The 22,164-nt window shown below is 40.8% G+C and overlaps 1 protein-coding gene across 2 annotated transcripts in view; it reads left to right on the top strand.

Moving 5' to 3' along the window:
• The first annotated feature begins 805 nt into the window (after positions 1 to 805).
• Positions 806 to 22,164, top strand: part of LOC135540003 (AMP deaminase 2-like) — a 79,437-nt gene continuing 58,078 nt past the window's right edge. Inside the window, exon 1 of one of the 2 annotated variants that reach the window (XM_064966293.1) lies at positions 806 to 1,214. In XM_064966293.1, coding sequence (XP_064822365.1) covers positions 1,205 to 1,214 — 10 coding nt within the window. In that variant the 5' untranslated portion in view covers positions 806 to 1,204. Of the gene's footprint in view, positions 1,215 to 1,897; positions 2,110 to 22,164 lie in introns of those variants that run through there. The other variant, XM_064966295.1, reaches the window with a different exon arrangement.

Genomic DNA, 22,164 nt, shown 5'->3' with positions numbered 1-22,164 from the left:
GAGACATGACCCGCAAAACTGCGCTTCTTAACACCTGCCCGCTTAACCCGGAAGCCAGCCGTACCAATATGTTGGAGGAAACACTGTTCAACTTACAACACAGGTCAGCCTGCAGGCGCCCGGCCCGCCACAATCAGTCGCTAGAGCACGATGATCCAAGTAAAGCCCCCCCCCGGCAAATGCAGGAGTGGCTTCAGGACAAGTCTCTGAATGTCCTTGAGTGGCCCAGCCAGAGCCCGGATTTGAACCCGATCAAACATCTCTGGAGAGACCTGACAGACCTTGAGAGGATCTGCAGAGAAGAATGGGAGAAACTCCCCAAATACAGGTGTGCCAAGCTAGTAGCGTCATACCCAAGAAGACTCATGGGTGTCATTGCTGCCAAAGGTGCTTCAACAAAGTACTGAGTAAAGAGTCGGAATACTTATGTAAATGTAATATTTCCTTTTTTATTCTTTATATAAATTGAGGGAAAAACGATTTAATCTATTTTAGAATAAGGCTGTAATTTAACAAAATTTGGAAAAGGTATAGGTGTCTGAATACTTTCTGAATGCACTGTATTATATATAACATGAAAGCTAATGTCATAACCTTTCAGAACCACTTGTCAAACAAAGTTTAAAATGTATCAGCATTTTTGTTTTAAAGCCACGGACTACTAGTAGGACTACATGACTTCTGACCTGTGCACAACTAATTAACACGGCCCCTTTAAAACTTTCTCCACTTTTTTTCTGTATGTGATTTATTTTATTTTATTTTACATGACGTCAAAACCTCTAATACATTTCCCCGTCAAAAGTGCAGCAAAATGGTAATGTGTGCAGTCTTCAGTCACACACGAAACAAACAAAAACACACATCTTATTGTTTAGTTAACATAGCTATCTGATATGAGATATACATTCGGTGGGGGAAATATATTTACTCAAGAAAATAGATGTGTCTATAGCTAGACAATAAATTCACATTTCAGGATATTTCCACATTCTCTTATGACTGGTCAGTTGGAGCTAACAAAACTAGCTCGCTAGCAAGCTAAGTTAGTTACCAGTGAGAAGTTGTTAGAAGGCTGTACTCCGGACGTCTGAGAAAAACAACAACTGTCAGCTACAGTAAGGTTACCAGTTGTTTCCTAGGGCAAGGCAAGCTACAGCGACTATCTGTATCACCTCTTCGAGCTAAGACTGGGGTCGCAACAATGGCAGGTGGTAAGTAGATAGCTAGCTAAACCAGTGTTTTTCTAACCACGTGTTGATGTCAGAACTTTCATGACCAATCCTCTTGAGTTATTTGGTATGTGACTTAATGTATTGTGGCTAGCTAAACAATGTAAAATACACAGTTCGTTATTTTCATGAGTACAGTAGTAGCTAAGTTAGCTTATAAATGTAAAAGATCTAGAGAGCCACATTGGACAGAACAGAAGCTGTTAACGTTATTTGTAAATCAAATGTGTGGCTCACTTAGCTACCTGGACAGCGCAGGACAGTTGGTTTATTACATGATTGTAGCATTTCTATACTGTCAGTATTTGACTTCAGCAGTACCAAGCCATCACATATTGAAGTTGCATTGTTTCAGTAAAAGCCTTACTGCAGTGCACCCATATCAGTAATTGAGGATTTTTTACGAGTTGATTTTCTTGTAGTGACTAGACTGTTATGCATGGATATGTACACTGATACACAATGACAGTAGTAACTCATATTGAACGTTTAGCTACACACGCTGGTGTAACAGTGGAAAAACACTGCCGACTTTGCACTCAGTCTGTCTATCATCTCTAGGCCTCAGTGTTATGTCACTGGTACAAGGGAGGTGAAATTCACTTATTTTCAGGAAAAGGGGGGCTGTAATTTTACATGACTGACTCAGGGTGAGGAGGATCATTTTCGGGCAGGAGTGATTGAAGGGTGAGGGGGTGTGCAGCTCTGCAAACAAATCTGCAATACCCTGAGCTTTGCAGAAAGCCAGCAGTCTGGTCTCATTTTTACTACTCGGGTGTCCAGGAAGGAAGCCTGACAGGCAGAGCCTGAAACAAAAGCACAGAAGAATGAGTAAGAACCTGAGGAATTTCCCAACAACAATCCTCCCATTCTTGTGGTAAGGGCTGTAAGATTGTGTTGCCATCATTTGTCTTGGTTGCCTGTCATAGACTTGGGGCTTTTTGGTAAAGTTATTTTTTTCCTGGGAAAAAATGTAGGCCTCAATTTTTAGTGGTGTAGCTGCACCATAGGGAGGGCGAGAAGTCAGTCTTTAAACTTCTTATGGCTGGAGGCAGTATTGAGTAGCTTGGATGAATAAGGTGCCCAGAGGTGCCCAGAGTAAACTGCCTGCTATTCAGGTCAGAAGTCAGAAGGTCAGAAGTCATATGGTGGGCAAAAACCTGAGAAAAAAAATCCAACCAGGAAGTGGGAAGGAATTCTCCGGTTGGAACATTATTGAAGATTTATGTTAAAAACATCCTAAAGATTGATTCTATACATCATTTGACATGTTTCTACGGACTGTAAACGGAAGTTTTTGACATTTCGTCTGCTCCTACTGAACGCACTTCGTGAGTTTGGATTTGTTTATTTATTAAGAGTATTTCTGTAAATTTATGTAGCTCTCTGTAAAATCACCGGATGTTTTTGGAACTACTGAACATAACGCGCCAATGTATACTGAGATTTTTTTATATACAGTGCCTTGCGAAAGTATTCGGCCCCCTTGAACTTTGCGACCTTTTTGCCACATTTCAGGCTTCAAACATAAAGATATAAAACTGTATTTTTTTGTGAAGAATCAACAAGTGGGACACAATCATGAAGTGGAACGACATTTATTGGATATTTCAAACTTTTTTAACAAATCAAAAACTGAAAAATTGGGCGTGCAAAATTATTCAGCCCCCTTAAGTTAATACTTTGTAGCGCCACCTTTTGCTGCGATTACAGCTGTAAGTCGCTTGGGGTATGTCTCTATCAGTTTTGCACATCGAGAGACTGAATTTTTTTCCCATTCCTCCTTGCAAAACAGCTCGAGCTCAGTGAGGTTGGATGGAGAGCATTTGTGAACAGCAGTTTTCAGTTCTTTCCACAGATTCTCGATTGGATTCAGGTCTGGACTTTGACTTGGCCATTCTAACACCTGGATATGTTTATTTTTGAACCATTCCATTGTAGATTTTGCTTTATGTTTTGGATCATTGTCTTGTTGGAAGACAAATCTCCGTCCCAGTCTCAGGTCTTTTGCAGACTCCATCAGGTTTTCTTCCAGAATGGTCCTGTATTTGGCTCCATCCATCTTCCCATCAATTTTAACCATCTTCATCTTCCCTGTCCCTGCTGAAGAAAAGCAGGCCCAAACCATGATGCTGCCACCACCATGTTTGACAGTGGGGATGGTGTGATGAGCTGTGTTGCTTTTACGCCAAACATAACGTTTTGCATTGTTGCCAAAAAGTTCAATTTTGGTTTCATCTGACCAGAGCACCTTCTTCCACATGTTTGGTGTGTCTCCCAGGTGGCTTGTGGCAAACTTTAAACAACACTTTTTATGGATATCTTTAAGAAATGGCTTTCTTCTTGCCACTCTTCCATAAAGGCCAGATTTGTGCAATATATGACTGATTGTTGTCCTATGGACAGATTCTCCCACCTCAGCTGTAGATCTCTGCAGTTCATCCAGAGTGATCATGGGCCTCTTGGCTGCATCTCTGATCAGTCTTCTCCTTGTATGAGCTGAAAGTTTAGAGGGACGGCCAGGTCTTGGTAGATTTTCAGTGGTCTGATACTCCTTCCATTTCAATATTATCGCTTGCACAGTGCTCCTTGGGATGTTTACAGCTTGGGAAATCTTTTTGTATCCAAATCCGGCTTTAAACTTCTTCACAACAGTATCTCGGACCTGCCTGGTGTGTTCCTTGTTCTTCATGATGCTCTCTGCGCTTTAAACGGACCTCTGAGACTATCACAGTGCAGGTGCATTTATACGGAGACTTGATTACACACAGGTGGATTGTATTTATCATCATTAGTCATTTAGGTCAACATTGGATCATTCAGAGATCCTCACTGAACTTCTGGAGAGAGTTTGCTGCACTGAAAGTAAAGGGGCTGAATAATTTTGCACGCCCAATTTTTCAGTTTTTGATTTGTTAAAAAAGTTTGAAATATCCAATAAATGTCGTTCCACTTCATGATTGTGTCCCACTTGTTGTTGATTCTTCACAAAAAATACAGTTTTATATCTTTATGTTTGAAGCCTGAAATGTGGCAAAAGGTCGCAAAGTTCAAGGGGGCCGAATACTTTCGCAAAGCACTGTACATGTATGGTGTAACATGAAGTCCTATGAGTGTCATCTGATGAAGATCATCTAAGGTTAGTGGTTCATTTTATCTCTATTTCTGATTTTTGTGACTCCTCTCTTTGGCTGGAAAAATGGCTGTGTTTTTCTGTGACTTGGCTCTGACCTAACATAATAGTTTGGTGCTTTCGACCGTAAAGCCTGTTTGAGATCGGACCCTGGTGGGATTAACAAGAAGTGTATCTTTAAAGTGGTGTGAAATACTTTGATGTTTGAGGAATTTTAATTTTGGATTTCTGTTCTGAATTTGGCGCCGTGCACTTTCACTGGCTGTTGTCATATCAATCCCGGTAGCGGGAGCTCAGCCCTAAGAAGTAAAACAGTTTTTATAAATGGGTCAGATTTATTGGAATTTTGCAGACAGCCTGCAGTAGTTGTTTTTGTCTTCCACTGAAACCACCCTTTTATTGTGTTGGCAGTTGCCACACAGTCTGAATGATATTTTTATATATATATTACAGTTGTATTGACAAGTGACTGTAAAATTATAGATTGTCACATACATTTATACAAATTGTGTGTATTAGTTTAGGTGTCAGCAATTGCGTGTCAAGTCCAAAATGTCTATCTGAGGTAAACCTTGCATCAAAGTTGGTGAAGATGTGGGATACTGATCTTCACTGAAGAACGTTATGTCCTTTGATGTAGTTGTGTCTTCACACCACTAGATGGTGGTCTTTACTTAGTATTCCCTCAGTGTCTCATTACCTCAGTTCCAGTGAAATGCTTATCTACGGTCCTTTTCAAACAATGCAGAGTTAAAGATAAAGATAAAATATATAAATAAATTGTGACACAAGGAATAAATACTTAGGCTGTCAAACAATTAAAATAATGAAGATTTAATGGCATGGCTGACCTTGTAAATCAACACATTTCACTGCACCTATCCGGTGTATGTGACAGTAAAACATGATTATTAATCCCCAAAAAATAGTTGCTCAAATGTTGCCCTAAAGAAAGATTTGTCAATATAAAAAGCAGTACATTGAGTTACAGGTATATTATGCTTTGACTGTAAGGGCCAGAAACACAAAATGATAAAGCTTCAGGAGCTTCAGGTGTTCTAAATGAGTGTGCCAAGAGCTAGCTGTATGGATACAAAGAACTTTTAAACTTGTCCAACAATGTTATGAAAACACTGTAACTATCTGTGCTGTTCAGATAACTTTATACACATAGGCTTACACACTCTCCCTCCCTCCCACACCCTCTCTCTCTCTCACTTACACCCGCTCTCACACACACAATCATACACACCCCACTCTTTTATTTGTATTTTTTAGCGGATAGATCAGCTTTACTATTGCAGATAGATTGTAGCTTCCATCATAAACACCCCACTCTTGCATATGCAGCCTACATTTGAAGCATCTTTGAGTAGCCTATTCCATTTCAGCATCTTTAAGTAGCCTATTCCATACACTTGTCAAGTTACCAGGTTGCTAGCTAGCTATAACTTTGACATCCCTAGTGAATACACAATGAATAAATAATAACAATAATGTGTAAAAAGTACATAGTCGATGGAGTACCAGTAATGAGTCGATGTACAGGGGTACGAGGTAATTGAGGTATCTATCAAATTGTATATAATTTTATGTCACATTTTTGGGGCCTTCCTCTGACACCACATGGTATAGAGATCCTGGATGGCAGGGAGCTCATTCGCACTACCCTCTGTAAGGCCTTGCGGTCGGATGTCAAGCAGTTGCCATACCAAGCGTTGATGCAGCCCGTCAAGATGCTCTCAATGGTTCAGCTGTATAATGTTTTTGAGGATCTGAGGGCCCATGCCAAATCTTTTAAGCCTCCTGAGGGGGAAGAGGCGTTGTCGTGCCTTCTTCACGACAGTGTTGATGTGTCTGGACCATGTTGATTCCTAAGTGATGTGGACACCAAGGTACTTGAAGCTCTCGATACGCTCCACTACGGCCCTGTCGAGGTGGATGGGGGTGTGCCCTCCATTTCCTGTAGTCCACAATCAGCTTCTATGTCTTGTTGAGGGAGAGTTGCGAGGTTAACAAAAGACTCCACTATGCAAGTTACCATTTGAATAGAATGTTAATGATGTCACTGTGACAACTGTTGATTGATGGAGCTGCTAAATTTTCTCTGGCTATCTACTCCAATTATAGAGCACTCTCGTCTGCGTGTGCCAGAGCGCAGAATAACTGACGAATTTGCGAACACTCAACACCTGTTGAATATGGCCGGTGTCAGTAAACATTGACAAAAATAAATAAATTGTTGCCAGCAGCACAGTTGCAGTCACCAACACTCTAGATAACATTTAAAAAAACAGCCTAACCAGCTCTGTTAGGGTGAGTACAATGTTCAGAGTAAGCTGTTCTCTCATTTGTGTCTGGAAGTAAACTAGGCAATGTTAGCCAGTTAGCTTGGGTGCTTGACTGCTGTTAGGACAGAACGCTCAGATCAACCCTTAGAGATAGGTGGAGCTAATTTTTAAGAGGGTGAATGATGCTGAAGCGGTATAGACAAAGAAGAGCTCTCCAGTAGGTGTACCAAAACATTCAAAAGCCATTTTCTCAAAAGTGAGGTTACAACTTTCAAAGTATAATTACTTTCCCATTGTTCCTCAACTATAGTGTATGATATGCCGTTTTCTAGCTCTGAGTCTCAACTTTTATCCAATGTAAAAAAACACAATTTCAAATTTTGCTACATAAGACCGTATCGAGCTGGTCGATCACATACAGTGGGGCAAAAAAGTATTTAGTCAGCCACCAATTGTGCAAGTTCTCCCACTTAAAAAGATGAGAGAGGCCTGTAATTTTCATCATAGGTACACTTCAACTATGACAGACAAAATGAGAAAAAGAAATCCAGAAAATCACATTGTAGGATTTTTAATTTATTTATTTGCAAATTATGATGGAAAATAAGTATTTGGTCAATAACAAAAATTTATCTCAATACTTTGTTATATACCCTTTGTTGGCAATGACAGAGGTCAAACATTTTCTGTAAGTCTTCACAAGGTTTTCACACACTGTTGCTGGTATTTTGGTCCATTCCTCAATGCAGATCTCCTCTAGGGCAGTGATGTTTTGGGGCTGTTGCTGGGCAACACAGACTTTCAACTCCCTCCAAAGATTTTCTATAGTGTTGAGATCTGGAGACTGGCGTGGCCACTCCAGGACCTTGAAATGCTTCTTACGAAGCTATTCCTTCATTGCCCGGGCAGTGTGTTTGGGATCATTGTCATTGTCATGCTGAAAGACCCAGCCACGTTTTCACTCAAAATCTCACGATACATGGCTCAATTCATTCGTTCCTTTACACAGATCAGTCGTCCTGGTCCCTTTGCAGAAAAACAGCCCCAAAGCATGATGTTTCCACCCCCATGCTTCACAGTAGGCATGGTGTTCTTTGGATGCAACTCAGCATTCTTTGTCCTCCAAACACGACAGGCTTAGCGACGTGTTTCATTTTTGGAATACAGTGGGGAGAACAAGTATTTCATACACTGCCAATTCTGCAGGTTTTCCTACTTATAAAGCATGTAGAGGTCTGTATTTTTTTTATCATAGGTACACTTCAACTGTGAGAGACAGAATCTAAAACAAAAATCCAGAAAATCACATTGTATGATTTTCAAGTAATTAATTTGCATTTTATTGCATGACATAAGTATTTGATCACCTACCAACCAGTAACAATTCCGGCTCTCACAGACCTGTTAGTTTTTCTTAAGAAGCCCTCCTGTTCTCCACTCATTACCTGTATTAACTGCATCTGTGACTATGTGACTATGAATCGTTGGGAAGTGACAATGAATCATTGGGAAGTGACTATGAATCGTTGGGAGTTGTTGTAAAAATTAAGAAGGGCCCTGATGTTCTTTTCGTTGGAGTTTGTAGCTGATGCGGTCTCTTTTGTGCCCTGTTCCTGAATGTTTACGTGACTGACCATTGTTTGGTGTTGTCATGTTCTATCTTTCTTGTCTATTCCCTCCTACACCACTGATTACTGATTATACACACACCATTGTATATTGTACTTAGTTTACTTTATTTAATAAATATATGTTTTGCTACTCCTTATCTCCACGTTGTCTCCCTTTTGTTATGGGCTTTGAGCCGGTTCGTGACATGAATCACTCTTCTCCATCTGGCAGTTCGATGGACGAATAATGGTCTGGGGTTGTTTTTCATAGTTCGGGCTAGGCCCCTTAGTTCCAGTGAAGGGAAATCTTAACACTACAGCATACAATGACATTCTAGACTATTCTGTGCTTCCAACTTTTTGGCAACAGTTTGAGGAAGACCCTTCCCTGTTTCTGCAAGACAATGCCCCCGTGCAGAAAGCGAGGTCCATACAGAAATAGTTTGTTTAGATCGGTGTGGAAGAACTTGACTGGCCTGCACAGATTCCTGAACTCCATTGAACACCTTTGGCATGAAATGGAACACCGACTGCGAGTCAGGCCAATCGCCGAACATCAGTGCCGACCTCACTAATGCTTTTGTGGTTGAACATAAGCATGTCCCTGCAGCAATGCACTGACATGGAAAAATTATGTTCCCAAAGTAAACAGCCTATTTCTCAGGACCAGATGCTAGAATACGCATATAATTGACAGATTTGGATAGAAAACATCTAAAGTTTCCAAAACTGTCCAAATTTTGTCTGTGAGTATAACAGAACTGAAATTGCAGGCAAAACCATGAGGAAAATCCAATCAGGAAGTGCCTCTTACATTATGGAGACTATTTGGAATTTCCGTCTGCGTTGTTGTGACCGCTCTTTCCTGTGGATTTCTGAACATAACGCGACAAACAAACAGAGGTATTTTGGGTATAAAAATAATATTTATGGAACAAAAGGAACATTTGTTGTGTAACTGGGAGTCTCGTGAGTGAAAACATCCAGAGATCATCAAAGGTAAACGGTTAATTTGATTGCTTTTCTGATTTTCGTGACCAAGCTTCCTGATGCTAAGTGTACATAATGCTATGTTAGGCTATCGATAAACTTACACAAACGCTTGGATTGCTTTCGCTGTAAAGCATAATTTCAAAACCTGAGACAACAGGTGGATTAACAAAAGGCTAAGCTGTGTTTTGCAATATTGCACTTGTGATTTCATGAATATTAATATTTTTCAGTCATATTATTTGACTGTTGCGCTATTCAGCGGTTTCTGACGAAAATGATCCCCGCGACAGGGATGGGTAGCGTCAAGAAGTTAAAGATGTGTGGGTTTTTGGTAACGTAATTACAAGGCACAAGGCAATATTTCTTACATTTACAGAAGGAATATAATTTGATATTATTGGCACCTGTCTTTTCTTCAACGTGATAGTTTTTTAATGTATTTCTAATAACTTTTAAGATTTTTTCTAGTAGATGTCTAAGATTCCTTTTCTATCTGTTTGACCAGAAATCAAAGCCTTTGTTTATTCCTAATTTTTAGGATATAAAATGATTGAAATATTTATATTAGGTACCAGTCAAAAGTTTGGATTCATCTACTCATTCCAGGGGTTTTCTTTATCGTTTTACTCTTTTCTACATTGTAGAATAATATTGAAGACATCAAAACTATGAAATAACACATTAATCCTGTGTTAAACAAATGAAAATAATATTTTATATTTGAAATTCTTCAAAGTAGCCACCCTTTGCCTTGATGACATATTTGCACACTCTTGGCATTCTCTCAACCAGCTTCATGAGGTAGTTACCTGGAATGAATTTCAATTAACAGGTGTGCCTTGTTAAAAGTTCATTTGCAGCATTTCTTTCCTTCTTCATGCATTTGATCCAATCAGTTGTGTTGTGACAAGGTAGGGGTGGTATACAGAAGATAGCCCTAAGTCCATATTATGGAAAGAACAGCTCAAATAAACAAAGAGTAATGACAGTCCATCATTATTTTAAGACATCAAGGTCAGTCAATACGGAACATTTCAAGGACTTTGTTTAACACTTTTTTTGTTTCTACGTGATTCCATATGTATTATTTCATAGTTTTGATGTCTTCACTGTTATTTTACAATGTAGAAAATTGTAAAAAATAAAATTAAATAAATAAGAAAAACCCTGGAATGAGTAGGTGTGCCCAAACTTTTAACTGGTACTGTATATTCAGTTTGTCACCCAATTTGATGTGCCCCTATTAATTTCACATGTTGGTGATCATGGGTTCTTTTAGGTGCAAATGTTCTCATGCGTACTGTATTTCACTTGAATTGCAGTGCAGCCTTGATAACCTACCACTCTATTTTAAGGATTTGCTATTTTGCTTGTCTTTTATGGATTTATTATACCTTTTCTAGGTGCAGGCGTTCCGCTAGCGGAACCCCTCCACAACATTCCGCTGAAAAGGCACCGCGCGAAATTCAGAAATATTTTTCAGAAATATGTCATTTTCACACATTAACTAATGCAATACAGCAAATGAAAGATAAACATCTTGTTAATCTACCCATCGTGTCCGATTTCAAAAATGCTTTACAGTGAAAGCACAACATATGATTATGTTAGGTCAGAGCCAAGTCACAAAAACACACACAGCCATTTTTCCAGCCAAAGAGAGGAGTCTCAAACAGCAGAAATATAGATAAAATTAATCACTAACCTTTGATGATCTTCATCAGATGACACTCATAGAACATCATGTTACACAATACATGTATGTTTTGTTCGGTAATGTGCATATTTATATCCCAAAATCTCAGTTTACATTGGCGCGTTACGTGCAGTAATGTTTTGATTCCAAAACATCTGGTGATTTTGCTGAAATACTCATAATACACATTGATAAAAGATACAACTGTTATTCACAGAATTAAAGATAGACTTTTCCTTAATGCAACCGCTGTGTCAGATTAAAAAAAAAACTTTACTGAAAATACATAATCTGAGAACGGCGCTCAGAACCCAAAACAGCCAGAGGAATATCCGCCATTTTGGATTCAACAGAAGTTAGAAATTACACCATAAATATTCACTTAACTTTGATGATCTTCATCAGAAGGCACTCGCAGGAATCCCAGTTCGACAATAAATTACTGATTTGTTAAATAAAGTCCATCATTTATGTCCAAATAGCCACTTGTTGTTAGCGTGTTCAGCCCAGTAATCCAGCTTCATGAGGCGCAGGCACTTCGTCCAGACAAAAAATCTAAAAGTTCCATTACAGACCTTTAGAAACATGTCAAACTATGTATGGAATCAATCTTTATGATGTTTTTAACATAAAACATCAATAATGTTCCAAGAAAAGCACTGGAACGAGAGGTAACTCTGTCGGGAGCGCACGTCATGATACCAAGGCACTCTGCCAGACCACTGACTCAAAGAGGTCTCATGAGCCCCACCTTTATAGTAGAATCCTCATTCAAGTTTTTAAAGACGGTTAACATCTAGTGGAAGCCGTAGGAAGTGCAACTTGATCCATATCTCAATGTGTATTCAGTAGGCCAAGCTTTGAAAAACTACAAACCTCAGATGTCCCACTTCCTGGTTGGATTTTCCTCAGGTTTTCACCTGCCTTATGAGTTCTGTTATACTCACAGACATCATTCAAACCGTTTTAGAAACTTCAGAGTGTTTTCTATCCATCACTAAGAATAATATGCATATATTAACATTTGGGACAGAGTAGGAGGCAGTTCACTCTGGGCCTCTATCCCAAAAGAGTTTACCAGGTAGGCCAGTTGAGAACATGTTCTCATATACAACTGCAACCTGGCCAAGATAAAGCAAAGCAGTGCGACACGAACAACACAGAGTTACACATGGGATAAACAAATGTACAGTCAATAACACAATAGACAAATCTACATACAGTGTGTGCAAATGTAGTAAATAAATTGGCCATTGTGGCAAAAATAATTACAATTTAGCATTGACACTGGAGTGATAGATGTGTAGGTAGAGATACTGGGGTGCAAAGGAGCAAAAAAATAAATAACAATATGGGAATGAGGTAGTTGGGTGGGCTATTTACACATGGGTTGTGTACAGGTGCAATGATCGATAAGCTGCTCTGACAGCTGATGCTTGAAGTTAGTGAGGGAGATAAGTCTCCAACTTCAGTGATTTTTGCAATTCGTTCCAGTCATTGGCAGCAGAGAACTGGAAGGAAAGGCGGCCAAAGGAGGAGTTGGCTTTGGGGATGACCATTGAAATATACCTGCTGGAGCATGTGCCACGGGTGGGTATTGCTATGGTGACCAGTGAGCTGAGATAAGGTGGGGCTTTACCTAGCAAAGGCTTATAGATGACCTGGAACCAGTGGGTTTGGTGACGAATATGAAGCGAGGGCCAGCCAACGAGTGCATACAGGTCGCAGTGGTGGGTAGTATATGGGGCTTTGGTGACAAAACGGATGGCATAGTGATAGACTACATCCAGTGTTGGAGGCTATTTTATAAATGACATCGCCGAAGTCAAGGAGGGGTAGGATAGTCAGTTTTACGAGGGTATGTTTGGCAGCATGAGTGAAGGATGCTTTGTTGCGAAATATGAAGCTGATTCTAGATTCCATTTTGGATTGGAGATGCTTAATGTGAGTCTGGAAGGAGGGGTTACAGTCTAACCAGACACCTACTGATTTGTAGTTGTGTGAATTCAGACACGTAGGTATTTGTATCTGTGTGAATTACTCAGTCTTGTGTATCTTATTACATCAACATTTTCTGTAAACTACATTACATTATCCATTTTTCTATGGCACTGGAATGAGGTAATACGTCTTTCATTGCTTGCACGTCTCAGTAGCTTGCAGGACACGGGACATGAGGATGATTTGGTATTAGATCACAGTTTGTTGACATGGCAGGAAGTTTGGAGCATGTCATGGACTGCTGAGTTGGCCTGCCTGCCTGGGAAAGGTATCTGGCTTCTGCTCTGTTGTCACAGGATATTTATAATCCATAATTTGAGGCATGCAGAATTTTCCAGGAAAGCATCTTGTGAGCCCACTAGTCTGCTTATAAGCACTCTGTGCTGGATGCTCCTACATCACCTTTAATGGTCTAATTTGTCTTCCAGCTGTGTCCTCCATTAATTTTTTGGGTGATTTGTTCACAACTGATCTACAGTGCTTGACTTGGGATGAAAGAAGTGCAGCAGTTGTCTTTTTCCAGGTCTGTCCATTAGACTGTGTTCACCGAAATTCATGAATGACATTATTCTTTAAAGACTAGGGCTGGTCGGTATTACAAATTTTAGAATATACTGGTATTGATGCACGGACCAGTTTGTTGAATGTGATATGCCGTCTGTAATGTCAATTTTTATAGTTTCATTTTGTGTTTCTTATGTCTGCAAACAGCTAGTTTTTCTTTTCTTGGGGCGTAAATTGGGCGTAAATCTTGTTAGCCGCTAATTGTTTGCCGTTAGTGCTAATCACTAATGGGGCTGCAATGAAAGTTAAATGGGACTGTAGCAACTGTGTTGGAATCAAAATCTGGGGTGTGAATTACATTCTATTCAAGCATTGATTGACATGGTAATGGCCTGATAGTATTGGAGAAAAGTTGAAAACACGGATTCTGTTAAATTGTGACGTGTCATGACGTAACGTACAGTACGCATAGTGCAACTCATTCTGTGTCATACAGCCTTTCTCCACCAGGTGTGCACTTCTCTCGCAGATTATAAACAAAAAAGGGACAGAGTAAGGGGGGATATCTAGTCAATTGTACAACTGAATGCATTCATCACTGCAAGCCATCATGACTGTCAACAGCCGTGACAGCCGCTGTTTACTTTTGAAGATAACTTTAGCTCCGCCCTAAAAACAGAAATGTTAACAGACGAGCGACTTTCTCTGTTTGACTCAAACGAAGACGGCTTTGAGAACTACAAAGAACTACCCCAGCACAAGATTACCAGCTTCTGTGTTTATTTATGACACATTATATAAACTCTATATAGTGTTCTTTAAAAACATTTTATAGGTGATAAGTTGGACAGGTCGGGTGAAAAAATCAGTTTCCCACATGGTTTATCTCCCCTTTCTCTATCACGCAGTAGGTTTTGCTTCCCCACCCGCCATTTTTAAAAAGCCCAGACGGAGCTCATTGCCTTCTTGACTCATGCAGAGACGGGCAGCTTGAAGGTCTCGTCATTGATTTTGCTGGAAAGGGGAGAAATTGTGCTTTACAATCAGAGGTTGACCGATTAATCGGAATTAGGACCAATTTCAAGTTTTCATAACAATCGGAAATCTGTATTTTTGGACACCGATTTGGCCGATTTAAAAAAAAAAAAAGTTTTTTTTTTTACACCTTTATTTATCCTTTATTTAACCTGGCAAGTCAGTTAAGAACACATTCTTATTTTCAATGACGGCCTAGGGACGGGGTTAACTGCCTTGTTCAGGGGCAAAATGACAGATTTTTACCTTGTCAGCTTGGGGATTCAATCTTGCAACCTTACAGTAAACTTGTCCAACGCTCTAACCACCTGATTACATTGCACTCCACGAGGAGACTGCCTGTTACGCGAATGCAGTAAGCCAAGGTAAGTTGCTAGCTAGCATTAAACTTATTTTATAAAAAACAATCAATCAATCATAATCACTAGTTAACTACACATGGTTGATGATATTACTTTTTTTATTAACTTTTTTATTTCACCTTTATTTAACCAGGTATGCTAGTTGAGAACAAGTTCTCATTTGCAACTGCAACCTGGCCAAGATAAAGCATAGCAGTGTGAACAGACAACACAGAGTTACACATGGAGTAAACAATTAACAAGTCAATAACACAGTAGAAAAAAAGGGGAGTCTATATACATTGTGTGCAAAAGGCATGAGGAGTTAGGCGAATAATTACAATTTTGCAGATTAACACTGGAGTGATAAATGATCAGATGGTCATGTACAGGTATTTTTTTTTTGGTGTGCAAAAGAGCAGAAAAGTAAATAAATAAAAACAGTATGGGGATGAGGTAGGTGAAAATGGGTGGGCTATTTACCAATAGACTATGTACAGCTGCAGCGATCAGTTAGCTGCTCAGATAGCAGATGTTTGAAGTTGGTGAGGGAGATAAAAGTCTCCAACTTCAGGGATTTTTGCAATTCGTTCCAGTCACAGGCAGCAGAGTACTGGAACGAAAGGCGGCCAAATGAGGTGTTGGCTTTAGGGATGATCAGTGAGATACACCTGCTGGAGCGCGTGCTACGGATGGGGGTTGCCATCGTGACCAGTGAACTGAGATAAGGCGAAGCTTTACCTAGCATGGACTTGTAGATGACCTGGAGCCAGTGAGTCTGGCGACGAATATGTAGCGAGGGCCAGCCGACTAGAGCATACAAGTCGCAGTGGTGGGTGGTATAAGGTGCTTTAGTGACAAAACGGATGGCACTGTGATAAACTGCATCCAGTTTGCTGAGTAGAGTGTTGGAAGCAATTTTGTAGATGACATCGCCGAAGTCGAGGATCGGTAGGATAGTCAGTTTTACTAGGGTAAGTTTGGCGGCGTGAGTGAAGGAGGCTTTGTTGCGGAATAGAAAGCCGACTCTTGATTTGATTTTCGATTGGAGATGTTTGATATGAGTCTGGAAGTAGAGTTTACAGTCTAGCCAGACACCTAGGTACTTATAGATGTCCACATATTCAAGGTCGGAACCATCCAGGGTGGTGATGCTAGTCGGGCATGCGGATGCAGGCAGCGATCGGTTGAAAAGCATGCATTTGGTTTTACTAGCGTTTAAGAGCAGTTGGAGGCCACGGAAGGAGTGTTGTATGGCATTGAAGCTCGTTTGGAGGTTAGATAGCACAGTGTCCAATTACTAGTTTATATGCAACGCATGTCCTGCGTTGCATATAATCGATGCGGTGCATATTCTTGATAAAGGACTGTGTACCTAACCATAAACATCAATGCCTTTCTTAAAATCAATACACAGAAGTATATATTTTTAAACCTGCATGGAGGCCACTGTGTTCTTGGGGACTTTCAATGCTGCAGACATTTTTTGGTACCCTTCCCCAGATCTGTTCCTCGACACAATCCTGTCTCAGAGCTCTACGGACAATTTTTTTCTAGCTCATGGCTTGGTTTTTGCTCTGACGTGCACTGTCAGCTGTGGGACCTTATATAAACAGGTGTTTGCCTTTCCAAATCATATCCAATCAATTGAATTTAACACAGGTGGACTCCGATCAAGTTGAAGAAACATCTCAAGGATGATCAGTGGAAACAGGATGTATCTGAGCTCAATCTTGAGTCTCATAGCAAAGGGTCTGAATACTTGTAAATAAGGTATTTCTGTTTTAAGTTGGTAATAAATGTGCAAAGATTTCTAAAAGCTTATTTTCGCTTTGTCATTTTGGAATATTGTGTGCAGATTGCGGAAAAACATTTATTTAATCAATTTTAGAATCAGGCTGTAATGTAACAACGTGGAGAAAAGGGAAGCGGTTTGAATACTTTCTGATATCACTGTTTGTGTTGCCACCCTAGAGTCCCACACTACTCATAAAGCAAATGTATAACTATTCTTATTATTCAAAAACATAAAATACCATCATACCGTCCAATTGTTTTAAAACCTCTTAAAGAGCGTGTGAATTTTTTCAGCTTTTTGTTAAAAATCGCGCAAAATTTCAACGTCCTGCTACTCATGCCAGGAATATAGTATATGCATATGATTAGTATGTGTGGATAGAAAACACTCTGAAGTTTCTAAAACAGGTTAAATCATGTCTGTGACTATAACAAAACCCTGTAGCAGGCAAAACCCCAAGGAAATCTGTTCACAAAAAAAACACAAAAAACATGTCACTCCGCCAGTCTCTGTATTGTCTATGGCAAGAGAAAATAGATACGGCCCAGTTTACAGTTCCTACAGCTTCCGTACGATGTCGCCAGTGTTGGGAATTGGGTTGAAGTTAATCCTTGGTGAAATGAGAAATAGGCACTTCCTGTCATCGAGTACACCGGAGAAAGTTATGGAAGAGAGAAAATCGTCCATGATTTGTTGACTTGCTGCTATTGAATACAGATCGCTCCGTGATCAATTTGATCGATTATTAGCGTTTACTAATACCTAAAGTTGGATTACAAAAGTAGTTTGAAGTGTTTTGTCAAAGTTTATAGGCAACTTTTTTAATTGAAAAAAATGACGTTGCGTTTTGAAACTGAGTTTTTTCCTGGATCAGACGGTCTTCATAAATGGACATTTTGGGTATACATGGACCGATTTTAATCGAAAAAAAGACCCAATTGTGATGTTTATGGGACATATAGGAGTGCCAACAAAGAAGCTCGTCAAAGATAATGAATGTTTTATATTTTATTTCTGCGTTTTGTGTAGCGCCGGCTACGCAAATTATTTTGTTTACGTCCCCTTCGTGTATTTCGGGGGGTCGCATGCTATCAGATAATAGCTTCTCATGCTTTCGCCGAAAAGCATTTTAAAAATCTGACATGTTGACTAGATTCACAACGAGTGTAGCTTTAATTGAGTACCCTGCATGTGTGTTTTAATGAAAGTTTGAGTTTTATCGAGTACTATTACTTGTCACTCTGAAATTTCCCCTGATGTTGATCCCTGTACAGGGACAGCAGCCATAAAAAGTTTTAAAATACCGTGATGTGATATTTTGGCCATATTGCCCAGCCCTAATAGAGACCTTTTAACGGTTCATACACATTTTCCATGACTTTTCTATGACTTTTAACCACATGTTCATTACTATTATTATAGCCTACATGACAAGGTAAGCATTATAGAGACTGCAAGGCTGCTGTCTGGTCCTATTTAGGCTGCTGTCTGGACCTACCATCTGCTGTTGTGCCTTGACCCAACACAAAGTAGACTTGCACTGTTCATCACATGTTGTCAACATGTGGTCAACCCTCCATCTGGAGAGCTCCTGGGTGTCCAGGCTTGGCTTTTGAAGCACCTAAGTCTGCTTATAAATGTCCTGATGAGCACCTGATGTTTAGGCTACAATGTGGTTAGACAAGGGCTTGAACAAAAGCCTGCACAACCTGTAGCTATCTTGGAGGATGGTTGCCAGACTTAATATGAAGGCTTGCACAATTACAACCAATTACTTTTGGATTTATGAAATGATTCCCTCTTTCAATGAATCAGGGATCAAATGGACAAGGAAAGGTAGGTTACTTCAAAGCAAGGTATCTAACCAGACATGTTTATATATAAGGCTCAAATAATCGTATTTCAGGGGAGATCTTTGCACAGCAAGTTATTTGTCGATTAGGCTATTCTTAGAATATTTTTTACGTTGTCGCAAATTCATGGCTACTGTTTAATAGAGGGTAATCCCAGTTTTCCAACGATGCATATGTATTTAGGCTATCTACAGTGCCGGTGAAAAGGCGACAACAACATTAATGCTTAGTTAGATAGTTAACTTGTGTCAGTTATCTTGCAAGCAGTTGTGTAAAGTACTTCAGTAAAAATACTTGAAAGTACACTTTAAGTAGTTTTTTGGAGTGTCTGTAATTTACTTTACTATGGGGCCTCCTGAATGGCGCAGTGGTCTAAGGCACTTCAACGCTGTGCCACTAGAGATTCTGGGTTTGAGCCCAGGATCTGTCGCAGCCAGCCACGACCGGGAGACAGACCCATGGGCCGGCACACAATTGGCCCAGCGTCGTCCGGGTTAGGGGAGGGTTTGGCCGGTAGGGATGTCCTTGACCCATCGTACTCTAGCAACTCCTGTGGTAAGCCGGGCACAGTGCACGCTGACACGGTCGCCAGGTGTACAGTGTTTCCTCCGACACATTGATGTGGCTGTCTTCCTGGTTAAGTGGGCATTGTGTCAAGAAGCAGTGCGGCTTGGTTGGGTTGTGTTTTGGAGGACGCACGGCTCTTTCCCGAGTCCATACGGGACTTGCAGCAATGAGACAAGACTGTAACTACCAATCGGATACCACGAAAAAAGGGGTAAAAAATTATATAATTATTTACTATAAATATTTTTGTTGCTTCACAGGAAGGGGCGCAGGTCCTAATCCAGGCACTTGTCATCTCCCGTCTGGATTACTGCAACTCGCTGTTGGCTGGTCTCCCTGCCTGTGCCATTAAACCCCTACAACTCATCCAGAACGCCGCAGCCCGTCTGGTGTTCAACCTTCCCAAGTTCTCTCACGTCACCCCGCTCCTCCGCTCTCTCCACTGGCTTCCAGTTGAAGCTCGCATCCGCTACAAGACCATGGTGCTTGCCTACGGAGCTGTGAGGGGAACGGCACCGCAGTACCTCCAGGCTCTGATCAGGCCCTACACCCAAACAAGGGCACTGCGTTCATCCACCTCTGGCCTGCTCGCCTCCCTACCACTGAGGAAGTACAGTTCCCGCTCAGCCCAGTCAAAACTGTTCGCTGCTCTGGCCCCCCAATGGTGGAACAAACTCCCTCACGACGCCAGGACAGCGGAGTCAATCACCACCTTCCGGAGACACCTGAAACCCCACCTCTTCAAGGAATACCTAGGATAGGATAAAGTAATCCTTCTCACCCCCTCCCCCCTTAAATGATTTAGATGCACTATTGTAAAGTGGCTGTTCCACTGGATGTCAGAAGGTGAATTCACCAATTTGTAAGTCGCTCTGGATAAGAGCGTCTGCTAAATGACTTAAATGTAAATGTAATGTTGTTGAAAATGATCAGGTCTTGTTTGCTTAATATAAGGATTTTTTTATTGTTTATACTTGTACTTTTACTTTTGAAACTTAATTATATTTTAGCAATAACATTTACTTATGATACTTAAGTATATTTAAAACCAAATGCTTTTAGACTTGTACTCAAGTAGAATTTTACTGGGTGACTTTCACTTTTACTTTAGTCATTTTCTATTAAGGTATATTTACTTTTGCTCATGACAGTTGGGTACTTTTTCCACCACTGCTCGCAAGAATTATTTTGAATTGGTGATCTAGTTCGTCTGTCTGTCATTATCTTATACCTGCTGCTGAAATGTCACGCTCTCTCTCCTCAGGCAACGGCCCACTGGCACACACGCAGCACACACAGACACACACTGAAGTGTCATTCCAATGATGGCTGATATGTAGATTTTTAAGTGATTGATAATATTTAAGTGTGCCTTCATGAATTACATTGACAAAAAATATGAAACTAATTTCCATAACTTTTCATGACCTTTACAAACCCTCACTTGACAACTTGGAACAGCGCATCATGCTTATTCAGGCTGATGAATGTCCACTCTTTATTGCTATTCAATGCAGATTCCGCCTTCATTCTGCTTTGATCAAACTTTATTACCTCTGTGAAAACTAGGACAGCGATAGGCTACTTTGTTTTATAGATGAGCCAGTACGCAATTCCCACAAAATTAGAAGTGCCTGAACTTAGAAGACCGGAAAAACGTTCTGTCGTGTGCTCTCGTTGGTGCTGCTGTCCTGTACTATGTTTGCTGTGGTGTAGTTGTGTGTCTCACTCAGGGCCTGCTGCCTATCACACTTACTGTGCTGAAAACTGAACTGCAATGCCCTCCTCCACCGTTGTCTTTCTCCGCATTGGCTCTCGGCAGCTCGTTCCACGGTTGCTGGGGCAACCTAGGAGGATGCGGCGCAGCGTGGCAGGGCAAAGCCTTGGGCTGCGTTGTGTCCGGGCCCCGTGTTGCCTGACCTGGGGCTAGGTGGGGGGAGGAGCCAGCCCTGCAGATGGGTTTCCACAGGCCCTGCATGGGCCTTGCCGTCCAGCTGCAACAAAAGCCCCCCCTGATGTTAAAGCGAGCGCCAGCGTCACAGCTGCGCCTCTCTGCCTCTGCCGGCTGTTCTGCAGCTCTGCCTCACTCTGCTTTGGCTGTTACAGGAGCACAGGCAGCAAGATGTCATCCTCCTCCAGCGAGGGCCAAGGGAAGCCCAAATCTCCACTGCGCAAGAGGGGGAGTCTGCAGAGCACCACCAGCCCTGGTGAGTGGAGGGGTGAGGGTGCAGTGTGGTCCCAGAGAGGGGAGTAAGGGAAAGCGGGGGTTAAACGGGAGGAGTTGGAGGTGTGGATTCGCATTTGGAGTCGAACGGACACATATGCTAGTGCAGTGGTGTGAAGGCACTCAATGTTATTACAGTAGAATGGGAAAGATAAAGAACAACTGTGGAAATATGAATTTTCCTTCTCTGGTAGTCCAGTTTTTGGGGGGATTAATTTGTTGATTAGGCCTATTATCTAATGGGAGTGAAGAGGATGTTGGACTGTAAAAGGGATTTTTTTCTTTCTACATGTTTTTCCCATTTGAAAGCAACCATGCTTAGTAAATGCATGGTTAATCATGGAATATGGTTTGTTTGATTGTTTCTAATAGTTCAATCAAGGTTGTTAATTCACCAACAGCTAATCATTTTGATCTACAGCAGGAGGTCAACAACATTTTCTTTTATCAGAGCTTTAAAGCCAGAATCCTTATTGGTGAAACTGCCATGCAATATTACAACAACAAAGAAGTTACTGCAAACGACAAACTCTGTTTTTTTCCCCTCGGACATCATTGCTTGCGCTATCGAACAGCAGAATATGTACTGCACAGTGGAAGCTGCTGAGGGGAGAATGGCTCATAATAATGGCTAGAACGGGGTGAATGGAATGGCATCAAACACATGTATTTGATACCATTCCACTAATTCCGTTCCAGCCATTACCACGGGCCCGTTCTCCCTAATTAAGGAGCCACTAACATCCTGTGGTACTGCCATTTTTTTTTACCATGAAGCTCCTCACCTCTGCTTCTTCAACAAAACAAAAACAATATATTTGAGATATTCAACAAGCATGTGTCCATATGCTTTTGATCATATAGTGTATTTTCCCCATTTCAGTTT

Source organism: Oncorhynchus masou, chromosome 5, assembly GCF_036934945.1.
Source record: "Oncorhynchus masou masou isolate Uvic2021 chromosome 5, UVic_Omas_1.1, whole genome shotgun sequence".
In the NCBI taxonomy this organism is placed as follows: domain Eukaryota; kingdom Metazoa; phylum Chordata; class Actinopteri; order Salmoniformes; family Salmonidae; genus Oncorhynchus; species Oncorhynchus masou.
The sequence above is the reverse complement of the archived record's forward strand: the minus strand, read 5'-3'. Positions and strand labels throughout refer to the sequence as shown.